Consider the following 27,465-nt stretch of genomic DNA (forward strand, 5'->3'; position numbering starts at 1 on the left):
AGTGTTAGTTTTTCTCTTTTATGCCAAAATGAATTATATATAGCCACTATGAATAGACGTTTAAACGAAATCAATCAGACTTATAGTTTCAAAGTTACGCCGCCATTACCATTGTCATTTACGCACACAAGCTTTGGTTGCTTGTACTAGTGCTCTTGTTGCAACGTACTCCCTAGTATCTCTTTCTGTGTGTGTTGTGGCAACGCGGCGTCTGTTTTTATTAAAAATTGAAAAGCACTGTACAGTGTAAAAGCAATAATAAAAATATATCTTTTTTTAACTATCCTGAAGACCCCCTAGGTAATTATATAAATATTATTTGTTGATCGCTAAAACTTACGACAAATTTACTACGTCGAGTGTACGTACCTACCAACGTTTATATATATACAGATTATATTCTAAAGTATATATATATATATATATATATATATATATACATATAGACTTAAATATTCATAGATTTATTCCCTTATTCATAAAAACTTAAACTTTCTGCAAATGCAATTTAATTAGGTTCACAATATAATGGAAAATGTGTTCCATAAAAACCACTTCATTTCTAATTTACGACTAGTAAAAGATGATATAAAAGAGGGATGAAAAGAAACAATCTGAGTAATTAAAGCATAAACAAAGATTTATTTCCACAAAATAAATCAAGTACACCAACAGTTATACAGACAACTTAATAAATTATATATACTCAGAGGCATAATTAACTGGTCAATCCTTTTTGATTTTTCTAAATTAATCAGAGTACCGAACATATTGTCATGTTAATAGTATTCATGAGTATATATTAAGGTATTAATTTACATATTGATATAATAGCATTAATTAAATTGTGTACAAATCTGTAATTACTACATTCATCTAATATTATTCACTCATATAGGTAAATTACAGTTTCACACATCAATACGCATGCAGGCTATCTATGAACTTATAATTGTTTAAGTATATTTACATTGTATGATCTACTCGAGAGGACTGCAGTTATTTCTAAATTTACTATTTGAAGATTGCGACAAAAACATGTAATAGGTGCAGATTAACAATACATGTATCTATGAAGTTGACTGACATTGTTGCTTACGTTAGTATAAAAATTTGGCTGTACGGAGTAAATATACAATTGATCTACTTAATCCCTGCATAGACAATGTGTATACATATCATATAATTATACACTTAGAAAAAATCTTTCATTAAAATTGTCATTGAACGTAATTAATAGATTTTATCACAAAATCAATTCTATATTTAGAAAAATGTATCTACAATATTATTTATTATATATATATATCGTTACTCTGTCACTTAAAACAGGATAATATATGTATATCAATTTTGTAAAGTTTATTCTGTAAAAAGAATGTTGACTGCAAATATGTAATAAAATTTTCTGATGATAATAAGTGATACACATCGAGATGTTAACTGATTTAAAGGGATCTTTTTTCATAAAAACACAATGTTACGATAATTTTTTTATTAATACTTAAAACATAACAGAGATATATAATGTATTGGTATATTCACACTAGGTGGTAATTGGAGTTCAATATCATCATCATTTCAACCATTATCCATCTACTGTTGAACATAAGCCTCCCCCAGACTGCCACAAAGAACGGTTCTGAGCCATCTGCATTCACTGACTCCCTGTAATTAATTTAAGGTCGTCACTCCATCTAGTAGGGGGTTGTCCTTCACTGCATTTACCCGTACGGGGTCGCCTCTCAAGAACCTTTCTTTCCCATCGGTTGTCGAGTTTTCAAGCTATGTTACTACCTCATTACCACTTTACCTTGTTTATCCTTCGAACTATATCGGTTACTTCTTTTGCCGATATCCTCGGTTCGGATTCGTGTAGGACCATGTTTTGGTTTTATAAGTCATCACTGGTAATACGCACTGGTTAAGGACTTTTGTCTCCAAACTGAGGTTTTCTGGATGAGATGTGGTGTAGTTTCCCTAACGCTGCCCAACCGAGTTGGATTCGTCGGTTGACCTCTTGGTCGAAGTTGGACTTACCTAGTCGGACAAGTTGCCCTAGGTACATACTCGTCGACAACTTCGAACGTAGTATTCTCAATCATGACCGGTATGGGTGTGACATGGCCGTTCGACATTATTTTAGTCTTGCCCATGTTTAAGACCTACCTGTTGAGAAACACTATAGAGGTCATTCATTGAGCATCCTATCCAAATGCTCAAGGGATTCCACCATATTATCGGCAAATCGAAGGTAAAGTGATGTTTTAGCAGTTGATGTTTATACCATATCTTTTTCAGTTCAGGAGTTGGAAAACATTTTCCAATACAGTTGTGAAAGGTTTCGTAACCTTCAACTTCATAATTGTTATATTATATGGAAGGGCTTTTTAAAAAGTTTGCATCACCTCGAATGTATCGAATCCAAATATGTATAACCAAATTTAAGTTGATGACTTAAGGTAAATTTATGTTACCAGTAATAGAAGTTATTGGGTCTTATTCAATATAAATATAAAATTTAAAACATTGACTAAATGCTGCTAAATTGCAAGGGTATAAAAGCTTTTTAAATAAGATGGCTTCAGAGTGACATTGAAATATATATTTGGCAATATTGACCTGTATTTATATTACACTCATAATGATTTGAACTATTCGTATTACAAACATTTAAAAACAAATATATCTATATACAATTTTACTCAACGTACATTTAAATATATTTATATCAAGAATTCTTCATGATTTCTTTTTAATCATAATCACTTTAGTAAACAATATGATTAGATAATTACACGATCCAAACATTCTCGAGAAACATACTACTAATAAATTACATCACTATAATTGCATGAATTATCCTTTACAACCTTTAAATATCAGGATCGACTCGGACGTAGCCTCAATTAATAACACAGTCTTTGACAATGTTAAAACACTTCAATCTATTTGTGCTTGAGTTCACTTGATTTTAGTCATAAAGTATTGATGTGATTTTGAGTCGATATCACGTAAGTTTTCTGGCTAATATCTGATCCCTATCTTAATTAACTAGATCACTAGAGAAATCTACGTTTATCAATCATAATCAGACATCAGGTACTTATTAAAATAAACGTTTGGCAAAGTATTTCACACCCCACTATAAAATAGACTGTATCGCACAATACAGTGTTTTTTCATCTTTTTGTAAATTCGTTAATCACTAGCCGTGACCAAAACACATATTATGTCTATTCATTGAATAACAACAATATGTATTTCTTTCATTCCTCTAATTTCTATTTGACAAATATTAAGTGTTGTATTTAAAATAGTACATGAAAGAAAACTATGTAAAACTAATGTTGTTTAGAGTCAAATAAACACAGTTCTCGAAAGTACGAGATTACGAATGCAATCTGTTAATTTTATTAATACAGTAGTATTGTTTAATTAGTGTATTAATGATAAAATAAATAAGGAAATTAAATTATTTGGGTATCTAATCAAACTGTTTTTAAAGTAGTTACCGATACAAATTCATAATTATAATTTGTCAAATAGAAAATAAACCAGTACTACTTAATACACTTTCATTTCTTACTTTAATTATATTGACATCTAATCTACAACATCAACCTGAGCTTCTATGTATGTACGTACAAAATAATTTAGAAAGGAAGAAATGTATTGACTTGGGTCAATTCATAGACAGGCAAAACTTTTACATACAAATATGAAAAAAATCATGCAAGTAATAAAAAAATATGCTCATTCGTGTAAAAAAAAAATCATTTCGTCAAAAATATGGCTTTAATTGCACATGAACATAGTAAAACTAAATATGAATTAACATTGAAAATGTATTTCACGAAAATAATTTCAATAATTTTAAGACGTTGAAAACCAGAACCTAATGTACATATTACATATCAATACATATACATATTACATATCGGTCAGTAACAAAGCTTTGTAGATACTAAATAAAATGTAGATAAGTTTACCGTGAAATTAGTTTCGTGTTAAGTAGATTCATAATATAAATTATACTTTATTAAACTGCTACTTTGAGCAAATAAAATAAGATAGCATTAATTGTATAGCCAAGAAATCATTAGATAAAGAAACAAATACAGAAATAATAAAGCAATCTAAAACAGTGTTTATATTCAAACTCATTTAATTATCTCTTTCTGTTTGTTCTATTACGGATTTTTTTTACTGTTTCATATTTCTCAGTAAACGTCTCAATAATTTTTTTTTTCACAAAAACAAAAACTTCAGAAATCTGAAGAATTAAAAAGAAATGCAGAGTATTTGTTAACATGATTACACACTAAAAAATACATAGTGTCAAAAAACTTGCTTATTTATTTATCCGCAAATTATTTTTCTCCGGCGGATTTATCAACATAAAACAACAAGTAAACACACGTTTATCAACTTAAACTAATAGTTTAACAAAAAAAAAAATAACAAATACTTTAAAAGTTTTTTATATAATTATTCCATAATTTTAAAAATAACACAATTATAATTATATTTCATAAAATTTAAATGATAAAAACTTAAACATTTGCAACAATATATTATATATATCTAAAGTTATATTTAGATGAATGATAATTTTTTTATGACTAAATTTGGCAAGTAAATTTGATAACTAAAATATATTTTTATATGCATTTTTCATATAAATCGAAGTATAATCTTTAAATATAATACACTCCTCGCAAAAATTAAGGGAACATAAAAATTTTTGAAATTTTTGGGTGATTTTCAACAGGCTGTATTTCAGTGAAAAATAATCGTACAGGAAATTTAAAAAAAGGGTTTTGAAGCTTGAAAACTCTAGTTTTCAGATTTTTTGGTGAAAAAATTTTTTGAGCTCCGGTTTCCATGCAATTCTTAAACAAAGCTGAAAATAAATTTTTTCTAAATTTTCTAGGTTTCGTTTTTCACTCTATGGGCATGGAAAAATTTTTTCGAGCTACTCCATTGTATAGGTCTCTTAGCGTGTTTATTCAGCTTCAAAAATTGCTTTGGATGGCTCAATTACGACCATTTGTCTCCGAGATATCGAACTTTGAATGCAAAAGCATCCTTTTCCATTCAACTGCTAATATCTCTGGAACTACTGGTCGCACAGCAAGCGGGCGCCGAGTTTCTTTATCTGCATAAAATTTTCTTGATTTTTTTCGATTTTTTTTTTGATAATGAATTTTTAAAAAACAAAAAATTGAGTAAAAAGTGAAAAACAAATGAAATTATTGATTTTTGAATGGATTAGGGTGAGTTTAAGGGACAAAAACCTTGTTCCCTTATTTTTTCCAAAATTTCAATCAATTGGTCCGGGAAAAACCGTTGAACCGATCGCTCCAGGGATTTAGGGGTTCTTAAAGGAACAATAGACTGTAAAATTTTCCTCAAATCTTAGCTTTCCCGCCCATATTAGCGAAGATACAGCCAAGTAACCAAAAAAGGAGAAAAAGTCACTTTTTTCCACTTTTTTCAATTCAATGTTAGAGGTGGAAAAAAATTTTTTCTTCACTAACTCTTGACTGTGCTTAATTGGAAATTTTATGCAGATAAAGAAACTCGGCGCCCGCTTGCTGTGCGACCAGTAGTTCCAGAGATATTAGCAGTTGAATGGAAAAGGATGCTTTTGCATTCAAAGTTCGATATCTCGGAGACAAATGGTCGTAATTGAGCCATCCAAAGCGATTTTTGAAGCTAAATAAACACGCTAAGAGACCTATATAATGAAGTAGCTCGAAAAAATTTTTCCATGCCCATAGAGTGAAAAACGAAACCTAGAAAATTTAGAAAAAAAATATTTTCAGCTTTGTTTAAGAATTGCATGGAAACCGGAGCTCAAAAAATTTTTTCACCAAAAAATCTGATAACTAGAGTTTTCAAGCTTCAAAACCCTTTTTTTAAATTTCCTGTACGATTATTTTTCACTGAAATACAGCCTGTTGAAAATCACCCAAAAATTTCAAAAATTTTTATGTTCCCTTAATTTTTGCGAGGAGTGTACTTACTTAGTACTTTGGAGATAAAAGTGAATTAAATTCAAGGTTTGACAAATTATATCTTAGACCTAGCATTATAGCATTTATGTAGCAATTTACATGATGTGCTATCATTTACGAAGTGATAATGACATACAGTCTATTTTCTTATACTTGACACAGGACCGCTTTCCTAAAGAACGATATTCTCAATTCGCCTATATTTTTCGTGTTTATTTTTTATGTAATATTTTCGCCAATTCGGAACCCATTTTGATAATACTTTTTAAAAATGTATAGGGATTATTAGTCTATTTACATTGGTTTTAGACTTCTACTGAGCAATTCAGCAATTTTGTAAAAGATATTACAAAAGCATATATGAATAACTAATTTACATTTTGAGGAAGAAATTAAAGCATTCGTTTCAGATCTTAACAATGTTTCATTAATTATAAAGACGGCAGACAGTTTCAAGATGAAATATCCAACAGATAAACTAAAGTGACTCATAATATATAAAGGAACAAATATGTCAGGATTTGATGACATATTTAAATATTACATAACTAATTAAAATATAACCTAGCTATTACATAAAAGCTAAGTAACTATTTTATGGACTTGTATCTCGATAAATAGACATATCAAGATTGTTTACTACATATGCCAAGTATAGGAAAACAGATTATAAGTAATGACATCACTGTTAAAAATAAACAATTTTATATTTTTGTACAATTATTCATATATTTTTTCAATTAACTTACTACTAAACTTACTAATATAAATGAAATTCCAGGATTTTTAAACAAAATTGTGCTCCTCGCCTATTTATCACTAGAACATTTCTTTCATGGAAAATGTTTTTCATTTTTCAAAACAGAATCATAATCATAGCATCTCAGCGTTTAACTTACTGCTGTTTTTAATGTGGCGTAAGCATTCTTGATACATCATTTCAATCATTTCTGCAAGCTTTACTCTTTCTTTAAATGAGCATCTTCCAAAATTATTTTTTCAAGTTTCTCGACATTGTCTGTCGTGGTCACCTTGACAGGCCGTTCCAGCCTGGCCTGCCTTGCTTGAAAAGGTTGTGCCACTCGTAAATCATGGTTTAACAGGACAACAATCTCTATAAGCAGAAACACTTCTTCCAAGATTATCTGAGGGTCCTTATATGGTATAGAAGTTGATGATTGCGCGATTCTGATTGATGTTTTCCCGGAATGACATGTTTTATAAGCTGTATCCGAGTGAGTAATGATCCGATTGTTATAAAATTTTATATATCTTATACGACACAACTAATGAAAGTAAAAAAAAAAAAAAATGATTGATCCGCAAATTTTTCGATCCACCCTCGTAAGTTCAAAATTAGTTATACACTTAAGTATGTTCCCCCATTTTAAAGTTAACTTATTTTAGAAAATATAAAAAAAATAAAATTATTAATTTGTATCACGAGATCAGCAAATAGTCAATATTTGATTATTGGCGAGATATGTGAACATTAAATAATGGCACAATGAAGGTGGATAGCTACCAGGAAAAAATATCATAAATAATAAGCTTAATGTAATAATTTTGAACGCGTATAGACCTGTATAACGTTACGTGAATTTTCTGTGAAAATGTAGTTTGACACTCATAATATTTATTCCAACTAATGCCGGCTTTTATATCAATAGAAAAACAACTACAGTAAATAAAAACAAATTGCCAACAATTTAACAATATATTATACATGTCTGGATACGCCGTAATGCATTACCAGTTAACTATCTTTATACTTTCCATATTTGTATTGAAATGAAGATACAATCTCGAATTTAATTGTTTGAATAATGCAATGTATAGTTACAAATAATAATATATAAACACTTGTCTTGCCACGTAATTTATTATTAAAAATCATTAAAAAGTCATTATTTCTTAAATTTATTATAATTTTCTCATTTTCTTAATAATAATCACATTTTTATATACTTGTTCAATACAACATCTAAACATCCTTACAAACCCACAAATATATGATGTTAGGAAATTATCATTTGCAAAACACCAACTTCATATAATTACTCCCAGATGACCATATAGCTACTAGGAACAATCATTTCTTATTTATAGTATTACATATGGCCTTTTAAAAATATAGCTGCCTGAAAATGATGTTTAAAGTTACTGTGACAAAGTACTGACGTGTTTAAATATTATTGCATTTGAGTATATACAACACAATGCATAGTAAAAGATAGTTATTTCACAAATCAATTTTAAAATATCAAAATTCGTATATGAATCTCGTTTTAATCTTTTGAGGTAGCCCATAACACGATAGTGCGACGATCAGAATAGAATTTTTATATTTTATATTTCTTTAATTAGTAACTAAACAAAAAAAAAATCCAAATACATTATCTATAATACACTTACAATTTTCAGCCAGAGTGTTTTTGCGTAGAATTAAAGTAAAATATAACAACATACAAGTTATTTCCGTGCGATATTTTCCCGAGTGCATGCGGCCGATTCCATGCAATTTCCATGTAAAAAATTCTACACATAAAAACTACGTAAAGAATTTTTCAGTGCGTGTTTACCCTAGCTGAACTAAATTTACTAAATTCCTCACAAATTCTTTAACGTTTCCAGGGAAACTAATATAGAGTTAGAATATATAACTGCAATTTCATATTGTAATCTGGTAAAAATATAGTTATAATTTTGGTATATATTTAAATATAAGTATGATATAAATTTAATGTAAAACATTAATATAGTTACTTGTTTTATATACTAATCGTAAAAATTAAAAATATATTTATAACAGGAAAAGTAAAACAATGAAAAACAAAACAATGATGCGTAACAAAACAAAACAGTTTACTTTGTTATCAGAATTATCACAGATACGCATAATATAGTGTATTCTAATATTTGAACAGAAAATAGTACTTTTCTTTAACTTTCATTGATTGAAACGTTACCTTCATTCACAAAGTTTAAAAGAAACAGATAAAAATTACAAAAATAAATATTATTTTATTGTCGCGATAAGTATCTAAATTTACTGTTTTATAAAGTTTTTTTTTTGTCTTATTTTCCCTGGATCTGTAAAGAATGACCATAATTCGATTATACGTCTTTTTAATTATTTTCATACTCATATAGTTTTATAATAAAGGCGACAGAATTCACATTTTATTGAGCAATATACATGTCATATTCTTCAATAGACATGGTAAAGGCGGCATAAAACACAGTGAAATAGTTTGCGAGGCAATATATCCTTAGATATGCACATACATACGATAACTGGTATAAGTTATTAAGACTATAATAACGTTAGATAAAATCTGTTTTATTTGGTAAACAATCTTGGCGTGTCTTTTTATTTAAATAGAATTTTAAAATTGTTTTTTAAATGAACTTAACGTTGCATTTTCGTAGTTTGATTCAACTGTATTATTTGATTTGTTTTATTAATAAGATTACTGTTATCGATAAAAAGACATTAACAAGACGTTTATCAAATAAGATAAAAAGCATATTATAGTCTAAATTAAGTGTTGTATAGTTCATTGAGGCATATGATGATGGTGATTGGAATGGGGCGGGTGTTGAGGTTGATGCGGGTGTTGCTGGGAATATTGTGCCGTGGAGTGAGGCGGATTCGTCTCATATACTATTTGTGCCGGTCCATTTTGCATCTCCTCCGCAGTTATGTATGGATTTTGAACCTAAGAAAATATACTAGTTTAGAAGTACCTAAATATAAACATCGGTATTTATAGTATACGAAATAATAAAGTTTCCATTATAAGAAATGTCGCAGAGATGTTTGCGACATATATCACTTTGTCACGTATCTACACATGCCACTACATCGATGTCAATTTTTTTTTATAAATTTTGTCTATCTATGTTTGTTCAGCTATCACGCAGAAATTACTCCATCAAATCTGGTGCAGTTTTTGAAAGTCTAATTTAAATCTAACTTATAATAAATCGAATGCATATTTTATTTTGAAATATTATCTATAAGTGGTCTATTTCAATAGTTTTTTTTTTTTTTATTTTATTTTTTATATATAAAGGCCTCCTCCATTTTGAGGAGATTTTACCAGTAGTAGCAGGCGGGTTTGTAACTGCAGTAGGGCTTTGGTAATGTTTCAAGAGGATCGCCGCTGCCAATTTCTCGACCATTAAGTTCCCTTAGTCGCCTTTTACGATACTCATTGGAAAGGAAGGGATGGCCCATCCTATAGAATATGTAAAGGCCTATGTTCAGCAGGTAACGACATATATATTATATATATAATATATAAGATAGATTAATATATTAGAATATATAATATATATTATATGTATACCATACAAATGTGAGTGTCACGTAATGTTAACGTTACTTACATTTATAATAGGTTGCAGCATTCCCAACCTCGCTAGAAGCAGTTGTTCCTTGACTTGGCGCAGCTCTTCTTGTTGTTGCACGATCATCTGCTGTAGTTCCTCATGCTTTCGTTGCAACTGCTCCTGCCACAGCCACTAACTAGCATCATGTGGTAATGACTCAAAGAAATGGTCTAGCCATCACTCTATCTATTTACTTCGAAGATGCGATTTATTGAAATTTTAATTTAAGAGATAATAAATAAAATTAAGATTTTGCTGTCTATCGGTTTCTTTTTAAGGATATTAATATTTATCTATTTCTTCTCTAATGCACCAATCTTAATACGTTACACTATAAAATGTCCACAACTATGAAACGACCGACAATATCACTCGATTACCCTATTAGGGATCATATACTTGTCTTAATTAATACATACATAGAAGCAAAGGAAACTAAAACTCTTTTCTAGGCTATATTCATATCAATAATTAACCGCTAAACTATACTCAATGGGAGCACAAATTTCAAAAACGACTTCTCATAATACAACTACTAAAACATCAGTCGGTCTGTGGACCCAATTTAGGTATGTGGATAACACATAAAAATTCGAAATATATTAAATAATATATTCACAACCAAGATTTTCCTGTACATTTCTAAAATACTTGAATTTAAAATTATATCTCTTCTAGTCACATAGACTCAACGAAGTGAGACGAATATTTAATTATTGGCTTACTTTTAAAAACTATCACCATAATTCACCTGTATCTGAGTTTGATCTGGTGAAACTAAAACAGGCATTGTTGAGAGAGGTAGTGGCAGTACGCCTGGTACGCTGACGCTGCTCACATATGGCGCTGGATCCAAGTACTGAGCACCAATCCCGTGCTGTGGAACCAACGTAGACTCCGGGGGCTTATTAATCTGCGGGAACATCACCAATCTATCTGGACTAGGATGTTGGTAAAAGTAGCCATACGGGGCCGCTGTCCGCATCAGCTACCGGACAAATAACAAAACACGATCATACACTACATCATGCCTTTTTCTATTCACATATTAATAATTGGCAAACACCAATCAAATGAGCTGTGCTGAACTATAAGCAATGCACTAATTAGTTGACGGTCTGCCGTGAGCTCGTACATTCGCTAGCGTTTTTGATACGATAACTTTTAATAAAAAATAGGCGGTGTTCAAATAAAAAAAAAACCTATGTAGCCAAGTAATGCAAAAGATGGTACAGCCAGTAATAAAATGCACTTTCAGTTGTTAAATAAAAAAAAATTAACTTAATTTAAGAATACTCAAAAACATTTAATTTTTTTTTTTTTGTGATTCATCCTTTATCGGTTCAGACTATTTGACTTAAGAAGCATAGAACCATTATTACACGAATGATTTTGAATTGATGAAATCTTGAATTATATTTAAATAGTATAATAGCTCCTTGCATGTTATCAATAATGAATAATAATTATAAAGGATACACATCCCTAAACCTTTGATTTAATTAATTTAATAATGCAGTCTACAATATGTCGAAGACAAATAATAGCATAATATTCTTTATTGACCACATTTTACAAGTGTGTTTTACTATAATTAAATTATATATATTAATTAAATATACTACACCACACAGAAATTTTATTATTTTTGGAATGTTTATAAACAATATATATCATGTGTCATTATAATTGTGTTCTATAGAACAAAACTAAACTAGAACAAGGACCATAAAATTATCTATTCCAATTTTTAGAACTTTATATGAATAAAGTAGTTTATGGGAAAATCTTTCTATTATCAATTGCAACCTTTTGTCATGGTTATAGAAAATATATATTCAAATAGACCACTACCACAAATATGTATATTTATTAAATATTACTTTAAAACGTAATATTGAAAAATATCTCATGAGAAGGTACTTTTTTATTATAGTAGGATTAGTGGCCATACAATCCTGATCCTGATATATCGAATACAGAGATAACATAGTCCATGAATCACTAATACAGTCACAAGTATTTTTCAGGCAAAGTTTGAAGAATATGAGGTGACAGGACGAAGAAAACATAATACTGTAAGACACTGTATCATAATTATTTATGTCGCAACCCTAGTTATTGAGTGAAGCCGTAATAATTAATGATACATATATTATAATTCACTACAGCACTGCGTGTTGTGAGCCATGTAGATAAAAATCCTCCAAAGTCACAACAAAATCATAATTCTTATAAAATTCTAACCTCTCGGGAACCATTCCGTTGTGACGACCTGGATTCTCCGGAGAGCGATGCGGTATCCGAGCCAGCGTTGTACCGCGTGTGGGAGTTCCGCGCCCACGAAGTGCCCGCAGTAGCCGCTGTGCCGGTGGTCGCCACCGTGCCCGTTGTGCTGCCCGCCGACGCTGACTTCACCGAAGCCGGCTGGGCGTTCATAAAATAATAAATAATTATAATCACGGTTATAATACTTAAGGAGCTATCAGAAATAATTGTGGAATATCATCGATGTACAAAAACAGTCAACCTATGATATTGGAGGGGTTTGGTCATTGATTTTCAAGTAAAATAATAAACAAGACTCTTTAAAAATATTATCAAAACAAACTTTTATAGCTTTAAGCTTCATTATCTGAGTTCAGAAACCACACAGGGTTATACTTTATATAGAAACAAATCAAACAAGAACAAACATGACAGAGTTCTTATGGTTACTTTTCCTTTTCATCATCAGATCAGTTCGATAATACCATAATATTGCATTGCCATCAAACTTCTTCAAATTGAGCTTCTCAAAATTTCAGCACAATCACCTAGTGAGTGGAAAAAAATAGGTTACAAATGTTGAGCGGAAAAACTTACTAAAGCAAATTAAGTAAAAGCTTGTAAATAGAACATTACCTGTGATACCTGGTAGTTATTAAAGGCGTCACTCGCCTCAGACATGTAAGACGGTGACATGGTCACCATCGTATCTTCTGATGGGGTGTCCTTTATTACTCCACGATTCGTATCCATTTCGCTCATTGTGTCTGTTTCCACTCCCTCTTGCTTTGTGTTCTTAATTATATCAGAATAACTGTAACAATATATAATAATGGTTACATTTAATTGTACACTAAAATAATTAAAAGTTGAGTTTTCGTTAAACAAAATAACAAGGAAAATGTTTAGCATGCATGTATTAATGGTATTATCAAAATTACAATGCTTTAATTACCATGTTTTATGCTGTATTATTATAGCATGATTCTGAGATACATTTTATTTAGTATTCTTTTCATATTTATAATTTTTTATAGTTAACAACATATTATATTTTTTATATCCAAATATATGGAAGCCAACAAACCACTATGGGATGTTCTCGCATCCTTCAGGAAGTGTTATATTGTGCTCTAAACATTTCATTAATCTCTCTAAACCTTCTATCTAAACCAATTACTCTTGCTAGTCATGTGAGTTTTTCTTTTTTTTTTATTTATATTTCCTCTAAACAACAAACATACAGCCCGCTTAATGATAACCAGTTACAATAGCTATTAGATATATACAACACTGCTTCGACACCTCTGGAGGTGTCATGTACCAGTTCCAAGTGACATACATTTATTCATATTTAAATAATCCAGTCCATACTTCTTTATTAATCAAGTAACAAAGATTATTATTTATTATGGTATTAAAAAAATCTTACCTAATTACACGATGCGTGCATACCACAAACTCAGGTTTAGAATTCCATTGGTGATAAGTAATGTAGAAACGTGTCTGTAGCCAGATCCATTGTTGTCCCTTCGTCAGGAACCGATAATAACAAGACGTCAGTTCACCTTTCTGCATCACTGTGTGGGAATAATATACAATAAATTGAAAACTGCTCATTGGTAAGCGCAAAATTGGATGGATATGGCAAAATTTTTAATTATGTTTGTAATAATAAAAGTTCTGTCATATTAGATGTCGAATTTCAAAGTGCTTAGTAAAAAAATGAAGTTTTAACACGACATCATCATACAGGGTCAGTCATTGTAAAGAAAATACATATAGCTCCTATTTATTATAAATCTATATTAACTAAAATTTCAGTTTATTGGTATGATCAGATAGATCCTTATACATATTTATCATTCTACTGATAATGGCAAATATATTACAGCTTTTATGATCAACGGCGCAATACACATAATAGTTTAGGTCTGAACTAAGTAGCGCTATGATATGACCACAGATTATTCATTTTTAATGTCAGATTTCAATCATATTAAATTATATATAATTATATACAATTATATAAAATTGGCAAAATCATCATAACAGCCTTTAACTATCCAATGCTGAACACACGCCTCCCCTTCTCAATCTCTTAAAATCTTTTACTTTTTACTACGAGTAACAGCAGTAGGGTTTTCCCACGTTTAAATTCTAAATGCTTTAAGCTATGTTTTAAACAATATTTATAATTAAAACTTAACAAATTACTTACAAGCTTCGTGACAAGTAACGACCTTCTCTAGATCATCGAAATGATAATAGTCGTAACCGGAAGTGCCCAATACTTCGAATGGTAAATATCCGATGATAGGAGGCGCACGATGGTCAAGGAAAAGAAATTTCCATTCCAGACTATGCCGCGACGTGAATTCGCTATGATTTGAATCAACTAAAGACACGTCTCGAATCAATTGAGGTGTATACAGGCGACCCGTACACATAAATAGTAATCTGTGAATCAAAATAAGACATCAATTATAGCAAAACTGTCTCATATTTTATACGTCTAAATTATGTAAAACAAATGAAAGGCACCAACAAAGAACAGTTCTTTTCAAAATTTTTGTTGTGTTTTCTTTCTCTTATTTTCTTTTATTTCAAAAAGAAAAAAGGCTGATTTTAACAAAAATATGTTTAATAATATTTCATTATTAGTTCTAAGTAAAATATATTGCACACTTTTATCTCAATAACATAACTCTGAAACTTTAAATTGCCTTTTCTTCTAATCGATTCATAAAGATATACCCTTTTTTTGCTTGCACCTGGAAACTAGGAACTGCAAGAAAACGCGTGCTCCTTTATAGAGTAATAAAATTGTGTAATAACTTAAATAAATATAGTATAATAAATAAAAATGAAAAAAGCTGTTAAAACAAGTCAACATTTTTATACTTTAATTCTTGATACAACGATTGTATTGATCCTAAATGAAACTATAAAAAAATGTTATAATTTTTACTAGTATTAATAAATATATAAGTATAAAAAAAAATCTAATAATGTTATATACATAAGTAATCCAGATGATTCAAATTTTGAACTCATCGATTCGATTCTAATTTTATTTACATGTATAATAATTCGTAAAACAATATTGTCCTCGCTTAATAGACGCTCACATTTATTGTTAAAAAATTAATTTGGAAAATGATTAATATAAAAAAATGCATACCGTGATTCGTGGTCTTGGCGGTAACCCGACATATTATCATTGTTTTCCACTTGTTCCATAGTAGTTCCTGTAAAAAATAAAATGGCGATTAAATACGAGTAGTGATCATGTACCAAGATTCCTGTAACTAATTTTAGTTTATTCGAGGAATTGACCTAAAATAAGTTAAAATATTTTTTTTATTTTACGATTTGATTCAGCAGACGTTTTCTCAAATCAACCATCTTGTTAAGCATTTTCGAAGTTTGGCCTAGGCCTCTAGATAAGTGGCAAGCGAATTCGTCGATGGAATCGACATCTCTAACGAGTTCGTGAATTGGAATGAGTCACCCGGCGTTGCTATCTCATTCTATCTCATGGACTCGCTAGGGATGTCGATTCCATTGACGAATTTGCTTGCCACTTGTCTGGAGGCCTTGAACGAATATCGTGACATGGGATTTTTATATACTAAAAGTTTGGAGTCATAGCTAAGTTAGTGCGTGCTGTGGTGTACAATGTAACTTATCGAATAAAAGAATTATTTGTTAATTTAGTACTGCACCATTTCCATCTTAATGCCCTTTGTTATTAAATATTAAGGCCATTTTTATCTGTTAATTTTATTAGTTATTAATTATTACTCAAATACACGTCACCAACAAGTTCGTCGTATCTGTTCATCCCGCAACAAAGAAGATTACATTTTAATCACAATCTAATAATATACATACATACTATGGCTAAACGGGATAGAGCTAAGGCCCGGTATAAGCACGACAAATCTCAGGTTAATTTCGAGGCTTATAAGAAACTACGTAACATCTGCAACAGAATGTGTAGGGATGCCAAACTCCGCTATATCCATTCTACCATTCAAAACCTTTCCCAGCCACAAGTCTGGAAATTTCTACAATCTTTAGGCATATGCAAATCCTCTAATCAATCTCTTAACAACTTGGACCTTAATGGTTTGAATACTCACTTTTCCACTCCTCCCTCTTCTTTAAGTAATTCTGTTAAGGTCAACTCTCTTTCATATCTTTCTGATGCCGAAATGCCTGTTTGCTCTTCTTTTACTTTCCGTATGGTGTCCACAGACGCTGTCAGAAAGATTATCTGTTCCATATCTACCAAAGCTATTGGTAGTAAAAACTTAAGCCTCGATATGATTCTGCCTGTGTTGGATGAGATATTGCCCGTAATCACACACATTATAAATTACTCGCTGAAATGCAATGTTTTCCGGATACAGTGAAAAAGGCAAATTCCAATTTCCAAAACTCCGAATCCGACCAGTTTCTCCCAATTCCGTCCCATATCCATTCTCCCCATTCTCTCTAAGGTCCTTGAATCAGTAGTTCACAATCAATTATATCAGTATCTCACAGTCAATTACCTGTTATGCCGTTTCCAATCAGGTTTCCGATCTTACCATAGCACTACTGGAGCACTACTTAATATTACTGATGATATTCGGCGAGTCATGGATGACACCAATCTCACAGCTATTGTTCTTCTTGATTTTACTAGTGCCTTTAACTCAGTAGATTTTGACATTTTGCTTGCCATGCTCCAAGCAGTAAACGTATGCTCTCCTGCTATTGAATGGTTTTCTTTTTATCTTTTCGGTCGCCAGTAGTGTGTAAGAGCCAATGATGCTTCATCGGATTGGTCTTCGCTCACTGCCGGTGTACCTCAAGATGGCGTGCTTTCTCCTTTCCTTTTTTTAATTTTTATAAACAATATTTCTCGTATTATTAATTCTCCCTACCATCTGTATGCGGATGATCTACAACTCTACAGACACTTCGCACTGTCTGGATTGTCTGATGCCATTGCTGCCTTAAATACTGATTTATCTGCAATATAATCGTAGGCTAACACATTTGGACTTCTCGTGAATCCTATTAAATCACAAGCAATCATTATTGGCAGCAGCAGGATGCGATGCAAGTTGAACTGGTCCGACATACCGGCACTTTATTATGATAGAGTTCCAGTGGCATATATTGAGAAGGTTAAAAACCTTGGTCTCATAATGGACGGTGCCTTGTCTTGGCCATGTTATACAAATTAACTCAGTAGACGTATGCACTTTTCATTTCACTCTCTCAAGCGACTCCAATATTTTCTACCGGTAAACACTAAATCATGCTCGCACAGTCTCTACTACTCCCGATACTTGACTATGCCGACGTCTGTTTTTTGGATGTGACTAAGGAGCTTCAAACAAGCTGGAACATTTACAAAATCTAGCTATTACGTTCATCTTTGGTCTTCGTAAATACGATCACGTCTTTGCCTTTCGCAACCAGTTAAAGTGGCTTCCTATCCGATTTCGACGTGATATGCACATCCTTTCTTTCCTTTATAACATACTCAATGACCCCAATTCTCCATCGTACCTCCGCTCCCGGTTTAAATTATTACCACCACTAGTCCATCCTAAACGCTCCTGTCAAGTTCAGTCCAGGATACTAGAACTTCCTTTGTGTAGGACACATTTTATGGGCGACTCTTTCTCGTATCGAGCTGTCCAGTTATGGAACAAACTCCCTTCCATAAACATACACGAGAGTCCCTCTATTACCTCTTTCAAGCAAAGGTTAAAATCACATTTTCTTTCCCTTGAGTAATATTTCTTTATTTTTCTAATTGAACTGTCAAATCTTAAATCATTATACTAAACTTCTAATGTAAGTAGTATATTCATTTATTTTAACATTTATTATATAAGTAGGTAGATATTATTTTCGTTTTTAATTTCGAATTTATGTAATATTTTATTTAACTGTATATTTGTTTATGTATGTAGCTCTTCACCTGCCCGCTAACGAAATGCTTTCTTACTGTACTGGGTTGACTGGAAGAGATCTCTGTCATATCACTCTGTCTCTGTCATATATCATATATATATATATGTACACACACACCTATCATATCGGCCAGTACACACATATCGGCCAGGCCTCACAACATTATATTTTCAATTTTTGTTACTATATTGTTTTTTGTCCACACCTCTCTAATCACACTATTTTTTACTATATCTTTTAATGTAATAATACCATACATACTTCTTAGAGCTCTCATCTCTACAACATTTGTCCTACTTTCATATTATTATTATTATTTTTTACTATATTTACGGTTCGCATGCATGAGTGTCGGAGTCAGTACTACCTGAACTACAGCAAGGCGAGCTTTGCTCGATACATTTTTACTTATCATAATTCAGATCAGCTCATCGTTAACACTGTTTCCCGCTTTCGCTCTCCTTTCAATATCACCCTCACACTTTCCATCCCTCATAAACAATGAAGCCAAATATAGAAATTTACTTACTTGCTTCACTCTTTCATCTCCTATCATTATTTGATATGCTGATAAACTTTCATTTTTTTTAATAACCGTTACCTTCGTCTTCTTCACATTTATTCATTCGGAATCGGCAATCAGACTTTCAAATCGGTCAAGCAACTATCCATTAATAAAAACGAAGGAAATAATAATATATATAACTTATAATATATAATAAAATAAATTATAAACAGTTAACGCGCATATTATTCCTTTCTGTTTATAAAAAAAAGTACATGCTTGACAAAATTCGACACCGTTGTCGTTGTAAGTGCAGTGTCCGTTTAGCAGAGATATTCAGATTACGCTATAAACATTTCTATATAATTTTCTTTAATTAAATACATAATAATTGCGAAAATTAGGATACAATATACAATGCAATATCGATATACAAAAACTGAAAGGAATTAGAAAATATTTAAAATAATAATATGTAATAATTACTTTCCCTCATTATATAAAGTATACCCCATTGTATTGAAAATCAACAATGTACTTATGGTAGCATAGTCTTATTTTGTTTCTCTTAATTAAATACATTATGAAGAGGTTTTTAACAAAAAGTAGGTCATCGTTGTGTAAAAGTATAATTTGCATTAACTATTACAGATCTAAGGGATTTCGAAGAATATATTTTATTATATTGAGGAAATAATTTTATTGAAACTCTTTGTATCAAGGTTACACTGTATATTAAAATAAAATTTAAGCACAAATTTATTACAAATCAATAGGTCTGCTGAATTCGAACTGAAATATGACGTTACAACTAACCTATTACATTTTGAATTTATTATCTTTATAAATAATTTGCACGATTATAATAGATTGGATAAAATGACCTATTTCATCATTATTTGTTGACATAGATAAGATACTACACCCTTAAGATTACAAAAATTATATTAAAACAGAATAACAATCGCACTATTACAAAAAAAAAAGAAAAGTTGGTTGGTATTACAAAAAAAAATTAAAGTTGTTTACATTTTTCTGAGAATTAGTGAAAGATTGATTTTTACGTGATTTTTTTCATGTTCCTGTTGTTTTGATAATAGAATAAAATTAAGTTCCTATGCTTTATTACAATTTTTAACATTTGTCATTACAATTGTATAATTGTAACGTTTCATGTTGCCAATTTAGTATTCATAAATTTATGTTAAAAACCTTTATCCATACAAAACGTTAATTAAACAACATCATGAGTCATGATTTGTAAAAGAAATAGTACCTAATAGGGCACATATTTCTTGCAGTTATATTTTTATTCGTAACCATGAGAATAAGAACACTTGCACCTCTAACTTCGTTCAACTGTTTTTCTTTTTAAGGATTCTTGAAAATTTTACTCATTTTCCTGTTCATTACGAAATGTATTTAATAATATTTTATTTTTTCGGTTAAATAAATCTCAACTGAAACGTTAGTTAACCGATTGTTCTACCATTATGATAAAATATATTTTGGCTAAGTTTATTCAATAAATTAGAGATTAAAAAGATAGATCATTTAAAAAAAAACATATATTTTATAAAATTTTCATAAAATTTTTTACATCCAAGTATCAGAAAATTTAACAGAATCCTTATCCTTTAATTGTTTCAAAAATTCGATCGATTAAAATAAAAAAAACGGCTTGATGGAATGAATCGAAACTTTGTGGGGTTTTTGTGGCATATTGAACTGTAAAAGGCACACTCAACATTACTGGTTTTCTCGATATTTCCAACTTAGCGCATGATTATCCCAAAAATCCTTTTTTCTTGATTTTTCAAATTAATAAAAATTTTTTTTTTCAAAAATCATATCTGGTTTTTGTCGGAAATTTATTCAAGATTTCAATACCCTCCTTAATTTTCTTGTGAGATCAGCAGTTGCTGAGATATCGATGGTTAAAGACAAAAAGATCCTTTTCCATTCAAAGTTCGATATCTCAGCGAGAAGTGATGGTATCGAACTTTGCAAAAAAAGCAAATTAAAGCTAAATGAACAAGCTATCCGATCCATATAGTGGTTAAGTTGGAAAATGTTTTTCCAAGTTCGTAGACAAAACAAAGAACGGAATAAAATTAAAAAAAAATTTTTCGGTATTTATTAGGATTGAGCGGAACACGTTGAGCTTCAAAATCTTTTTTTTTTAAATTCCAGTACAACTATTTTTAAGGGAAATACATCTACTTAAAAAACCTCAAAACATTTAGAATTTTTTTTATCCCTTAATTTTTTCCTCTAGTGTAGTATATAAATTACAATTAATATATGATTAGATAATAATACATATAAGATGATTATTATTTAAAAAATGTACTCACGAAAATGTCCAATGAATTGGACAAGCTCATATGTAGTTTCATCCCGAAAATCTAGAGAGCCTCTTCGCAGATGACACTGGAACCTTATTTCATTTTCTGTAAAACCACAAAACAAAACAAAATTACCACTATATTTTTTTTAAATATAAATAAAAATAAATATTCGTTTCACTTGTTAGCCGATTCTATAATTAAAATAATAAAGCCTATATAGATAAAGCTAGTTTGAAGTAATATTAAAAAGCATGTTTAAGACATGAAAGAGCACAGCATAAAAATTTAAAAATAATTATTATCTGTGTTTAGGCACTTTCAAATATAGGTAAGGAAAATTTATAGGTACAGAAAATTATAATATTTCACATTAAGATATAAAAATAATTAAATTTGTTATAAGTACACAAATCTATCACATTAACCATTACCGTAAGTCAGCTTCTTTACCATTCGAAGAATAATAAAAAAAAATAGTTTTTGTTTCCTATTCTAATCTAATAATGTAATATAAATTTTATTTTTCATGAGATCCTAGTATAAAAGTATACAGAAATATGAATAATAAATGTTCAAATTCGAAATGGCATTTATTTAAAAAAATATGGTAAATCTGTACACTAATTACCAGAAAAATAAAATAAAAATGTATAAAAATTATATTATTGAAATGAACCGAGATTTGCTGTGCAAACTACAACAATTTGCTAATGTTTAATAAGATAACTGCAAAGCAAATATATACGCTGGGATCAGAACAGATATAAATAAATTAATTTGCAGGACACTTTTCAACACTTGATTTACTTTAATAAACCTGTCGTGTGACATCAACATACATCTCAAATTACGTCAATTACTTTCAAACCAACACAACAGAACACTTTCAATGAAAAAGTATCATCATTGAATCGGATTACAATTCATCAAGAATAATTTGTGTTCCAAGAAAAAACCTATTTAACATGAGACAAAACCAGTTATTTTTTTTTTAATTAAACTACTAACTCGATCGATTTTGATAAAACTTCTATGGGCTCAATTTGTAAGTATATCCTTTCAGACATAGAAAATAAATTTCCAAATCAGTTTATAACTGAGTTATGATGTAACAAACAAAAAAATACAAGCAATTTGAGAACCTTCTTCTTTTTGAAATTATTTAAAAATGCAATCAAATAGTTTTTTGTAGACGGTTACATACAAAAATAAGTGTGTGTCATTGCTATGACATTTAATAATAATGACAAAAAAAAAAATAAGTAATGTTCTAAGATATAGTTGAAGGCAAATATCTTCAGCTACCAACAAACAATAAAAATTACTGCACTAAATTATTAGAAACTTTGCATATAAAATTCAAAATGTGTAAAAAAAACTTTTTGGTTATGTAAAGACAAAGCCATGAATCTTATTTCTTGCTTGTTATTGTTATGTAACAATTAACAAGGTAAAGACGATGGATATATATAGTTTTTACATTAAAATGCTTAAATTAACAAATCAGTAGTAAAAATATTATTAAAACCAACCTTTTATAGTATTTGTGCTTTATCATCAAATATCAGATACAGGGATATGGTATTGTCAAAACAAATGAAATGAGCGAAAAAAGGACAGATTTAATATGTAGTTCACGAGTACCTATGGCCAGTTCCTGAATTCATCAGTCAAGTCAGTTTGATGATACCATAATATTGTATTGTCACCAAATTTAATAATGCTAAATTTCAGCACAATCACAAGTGTTTAAAAACAGCTTTCTAACTATGAATAGAAAGACTTAGAAGAGTGTTAAATAAAAAATTGTAAAAAAAATTTATATTGGTTACATTCCAATGAAAACAAAATCTATGACAAATAATAGTAAAAAAAAAAATTAAGCTGTGCATTTATATGGTATTTCATTAATGATCAGCAATTTATACAACTACTTTTTACCCTATTGTAATAAGAGAGAATGTAGCATTTAGTGATTTACAAAAACTCGCTATGCAAAATTGATAGTGATTCGCTTAGCCAAACACTTTTATAATTGAGATTTTTGTAATTAGCTGAGTTATAGTAAAGTATAATATTGTATTACTCTTGTGCCTACCTTCATATTTTAAGCATAAGAATATAAATTATAAACACACCTTTGGTAATGGACTGCATTGAATCCACAGTTGATATGCCTGGATTTTGCAGAAGACTATACAAGTTAGGACGGTCATGTTCAAAAGCCAGATCAAAAATACTTTGATTCACCAGCATAGCCTATAAAGATATTGCAACAGTTATATACAATATAATTTAATTTTAAAATACACTATTTCATTTATTGATTAATGGTATTATAACAAATATGATGAAACTTACGGGATTATGGCCCAATAGTGATGAAATACTTTCTGAGACATAGTAAATTCTACCATTTGCAGAGAATACCATCACAAAACCTTCAAGTGCTTCTAATATTAGATATATAAATTCTTCATTTGATAAAAATGTAGGCTTCCAATCCTCTTGCACATCATGTGCTCGAGATCTGACTGTTATTTCTGAAACAAAATAATTGATGGATTCCATCAATTATAAATAAATTATTCCATTTCCTTCAATAAAGACTATATAAATTACCATTATGATTCCGCAGAAAAGCTATTGTGGCCTTCAAAACAGTAGATTTATCCATTTTTTTATTATTGGTCGAAACCATAGTGCTCAATTCATTAACTAACATATTGAATTGATCTCTTCGTTTTTTCTCACTTAAGTTACGTGTTCTCCTGAAAAAATATTTATTTATTAATAATGAAACTCTTTTAATAAATTTATTTTCATATTATAATTTAATTTCTGTAGCTCTAATTCTTATTCTTATAAGCAGCTGACGTGATTTTGAATCAATGTTACATACATTTTATGTATGTTATTTCTTAACTGATGAACTTGCATACAAATCTTTAACCCCCATTTTACCCCCTTTAGAAGTTGAATTTTGAAAATTCTTGTTATTATTCACCTATGCTATATAAAAAACCTGTCTGCAAAATTTCAAGATTATAAATGCAGTGATTTCAGCTGTGTGTTGATATATAGATAGATCAATCAGCAGCCGCTTTTATATATATTATTTCTGTTTTAATAATTTTAAACTTTTTTATTATATTCTCTTATTGAAAGTCTTTGCTCAGTTAATTAAAATTTTAATTTGTATTTTATTAAAATGCATACTTTTCAACTTTTCATTATTATATTAATAAATTTAGTTTAAAGAAATATCATTAAGTACCTTTCAGAGTGAAGATATAATTCAATCATAATATCATCATCTTTCATGATTGTCAAGAAATACCTAATAGCCACCTTAATTCTACTGCACCTTCCTATGTAAATTAAATTTAAATTTAATGATTTTTAAATGCTGTTATTCACATTATTAGAATTTGAAAACATGTACTGCCCAATATTGTAACATTCATAACAAGTAAACATGTAAAATTTTATTTAACACAGAAGTGGCACTTTAGAAATAATGTATATAAAACTACATATTATTCAAAATAAAAATTTACCATTATATCATTAGGGATTACACATCCTACCTTTTTGAATCGTCTTTATCGTCTCCAGCATTATCTTCTTCCATGGTGGCGATTACTTTTTTTTATCAAATACGTTTGTAATGAAATATGATGGTTATATTTCACCTCTATGACAAATACCCAGTAAGCAAAATTTTTACTTCAACACAGCAAAGCTTGGTAATTTTCCACTAGTGTAAAACGACGATGCTTGCTAAAATAAATATAATACAATATATATATTTTTTTTAATTACGAAATATAATCATCGTTGTGGTTGTTAATTTTATGGGCTAGTCAAAATTAAACCATTTTTCGAAAATAACAAACCCACCCCATGTATTTTTCGATGGCGACGCCGCACTGTAACAGCTATTTTAAGAAATCACTAACACTATGAATTAATATAAAATTAATATCACTTAATAATCAATCTACTTAAAAGCAATAATGTGACAATTAATCATAATAATATTTATACCAAGGTAGATACAAACAAAAGGAAAAAGTGTTAATAATGTGAACACAGAATAGTCAGTAATCACTATGTATATATATAAATTATAAATGTATATGTTTGTGGTCTGTGACTTTTCAAGCGAATATTGAAATATGAAAAACATAGATTAAGGATAAATGCAAATCTTTATTTTTTACCACAAAATATCAGAGATAGAATATGCTACATATTATCGCCTCAGTAAACGGTTATGACTTAAATAATACGAAATAATTATCTTTTACAAGATAGATAGGTAGAAGATGGATAATACAAGTTATTTGATTAGTCTAAAAATTTAATAACATTTTTTGTTCTCTGATTTTTTTTCTAATTTTCCTATTAGAACTCTAAAAAAATTATAAATTATTAACAATTACATTAGACAGTAATCTTATTTTTCTACTTACAATGCTTGAGGTATAATTCGTGATAAGAAGTTTTACAGTAATAAATAAATTATCGTATATGTCATAGATAGCTGTTTGATTATAATTCTTTGAACATAAAGAAGGCGAACAAAAAAAAATGTATCGTTCGCGCGTTCTATAGTGTTACCAACTTAGTATTTTCAAGTTTACAATAAGCCATTTTTTTCTTCATTCAGAGTCTTGTTATTTACATTTAGCCCCCGACTCCTAACGTAGTCTAATTTATATTCTGTCGAAAAGAATATTTGTAATTTGAATAGTCTTTCCAAAATGACACCAAAACTTAAATAATTTTTTACCATCTAAGATTATGTACCTAAACAATTGTTTTCAATTTAAACATGTAAACAATTATACAACTTACTTGATGATAAGTGGTTATTGAAGTCTATAAACGCCTGCAATACTACATGCAATAATACAATACGATATTGCAGGAGTTAATAGATATTATGCACACGTTGTCGGTCCTAAAGAAATCTCTTTACCCTTTTTTTAAAGAACCCCATGCTGTAGATTCTTGAAAAAACCTCGACAGAGTATTTAATACACAACTTGGGCATTTGTGGGAAGAAATATCTCTAAAATTACGTTGTACGCAACCATCTATCTAATGTATAAGGGTGAATTTCCTGTCGGTGGCGAGATGTACGATGACAGAAAATAGCCGTAGTCATTATTTCAAACAATTCTGCATTATTAAGCATAGTATATTGTACAAGCGGTAGAATATGTGAAGTGGGACAAAATTTCTCTTAAGACTTAAAAGTTCGACACTGCGTGTAAGCATAGGATCATCATTAATTCTTAGTGTTCGTCGTTACACTAATTCGAAGGGTTCGTGCTGGTATTTCGGTATTTTCCCATACGAGATAGGATTCTAAGGATTCCAATATTCTTAGAGATGATAAGGAACGTGCCCTGAAATTATGAAGTCACAGTAAATGTTTATTTATAACAGTAAATATGCAAGCTCGTATCATAGCTGGTTTAAACTTGACATAATTTTCTCCAATCAGAAACTCTAGCCAATGTTTTCTTGATTTCATTCGTGACTATGTTCCACGATAGATAATGGGCATCCCTAGTGTTGTATATTTGGATATATAAATGATATATCACCTACGGTTAACATATCATTTATATGCAGCAAAAACATCGTTGGAAATAGCAAATAGCCTTGTGGAATGCCAGCATTAATGTTCATGCTATCGGAACAGTCACCAACGATAATAAATTTAATACTTTTGCCGGACAAAAAGCTAGTAATCTATTTACACAGGCGCTTAGGAAGTTTGAACTAAGGAAATTTCGATACCAATGCCAGGCCTGACCCTCTAGACAAGTGACAAGCGAATTCGTGAATGAAATCAACATTGCTAGTGAGTCCGTGAGATAGAATGAGATAGCAACTCCAGGTGTCTCATTCTAACTCACGA

The 27,465-nt window shown here is 29.9% G+C and overlaps 1 protein-coding gene across 5 annotated transcripts; it reads right to left on the minus strand.

Moving 5' to 3' along the window:
- Positions 1-5,913: 5,913 nt before the first annotated feature.
- LOC113519385 (circadian locomoter output cycles protein kaput) lies at positions 5,914-25,695 on the minus strand. Of its 5 annotated transcripts, none has more exons than XM_031911479.2 (14): positions 25,431-25,695; positions 25,118-25,310; positions 24,150-24,298; positions 23,889-24,070; positions 23,666-23,786; positions 21,534-21,629; positions 15,874-15,940; positions 14,911-15,149; positions 14,122-14,269; positions 13,326-13,503; positions 12,669-12,848; positions 11,173-11,409; positions 10,419-10,541; positions 5,914-9,745 (listed from the first exon to the last, which is right to left on the minus strand). In XM_031911479.2, the coding sequence occupies exons 2-14, from the start codon at positions 25,159-25,161 to the stop codon at positions 9,584-9,586; spliced, it is 1,926 nt and encodes a 641-aa protein (XP_031767339.1). In that variant the 5' UTR covers positions 25,162-25,310; positions 25,431-25,695; the 3' UTR covers positions 5,914-9,583. The 5 variants fall into 5 exon arrangements, with proteins under 5 accessions (XP_031767339.1, XP_031767340.1, XP_026760252.1 ...); XM_031911480.2 differs by having other exon boundaries at positions 11,173-11,334; positions 25,431-25,694; XM_026904451.3 differs by having other exon boundaries at positions 10,419-10,535; positions 25,431-25,694.
- Between the last annotated feature and the right edge of the window lie 1,770 nt (positions 25,696-27,465).

Source organism: Galleria mellonella, unplaced genomic scaffold, assembly GCF_026898425.1.
Source record: "Galleria mellonella isolate WM207_F2 unplaced genomic scaffold, CSIRO_AGI_GalMel_v1 utg33, whole genome shotgun sequence".
In the NCBI taxonomy this organism is placed as follows: domain Eukaryota; kingdom Metazoa; phylum Arthropoda; class Insecta; order Lepidoptera; family Pyralidae; genus Galleria; species Galleria mellonella.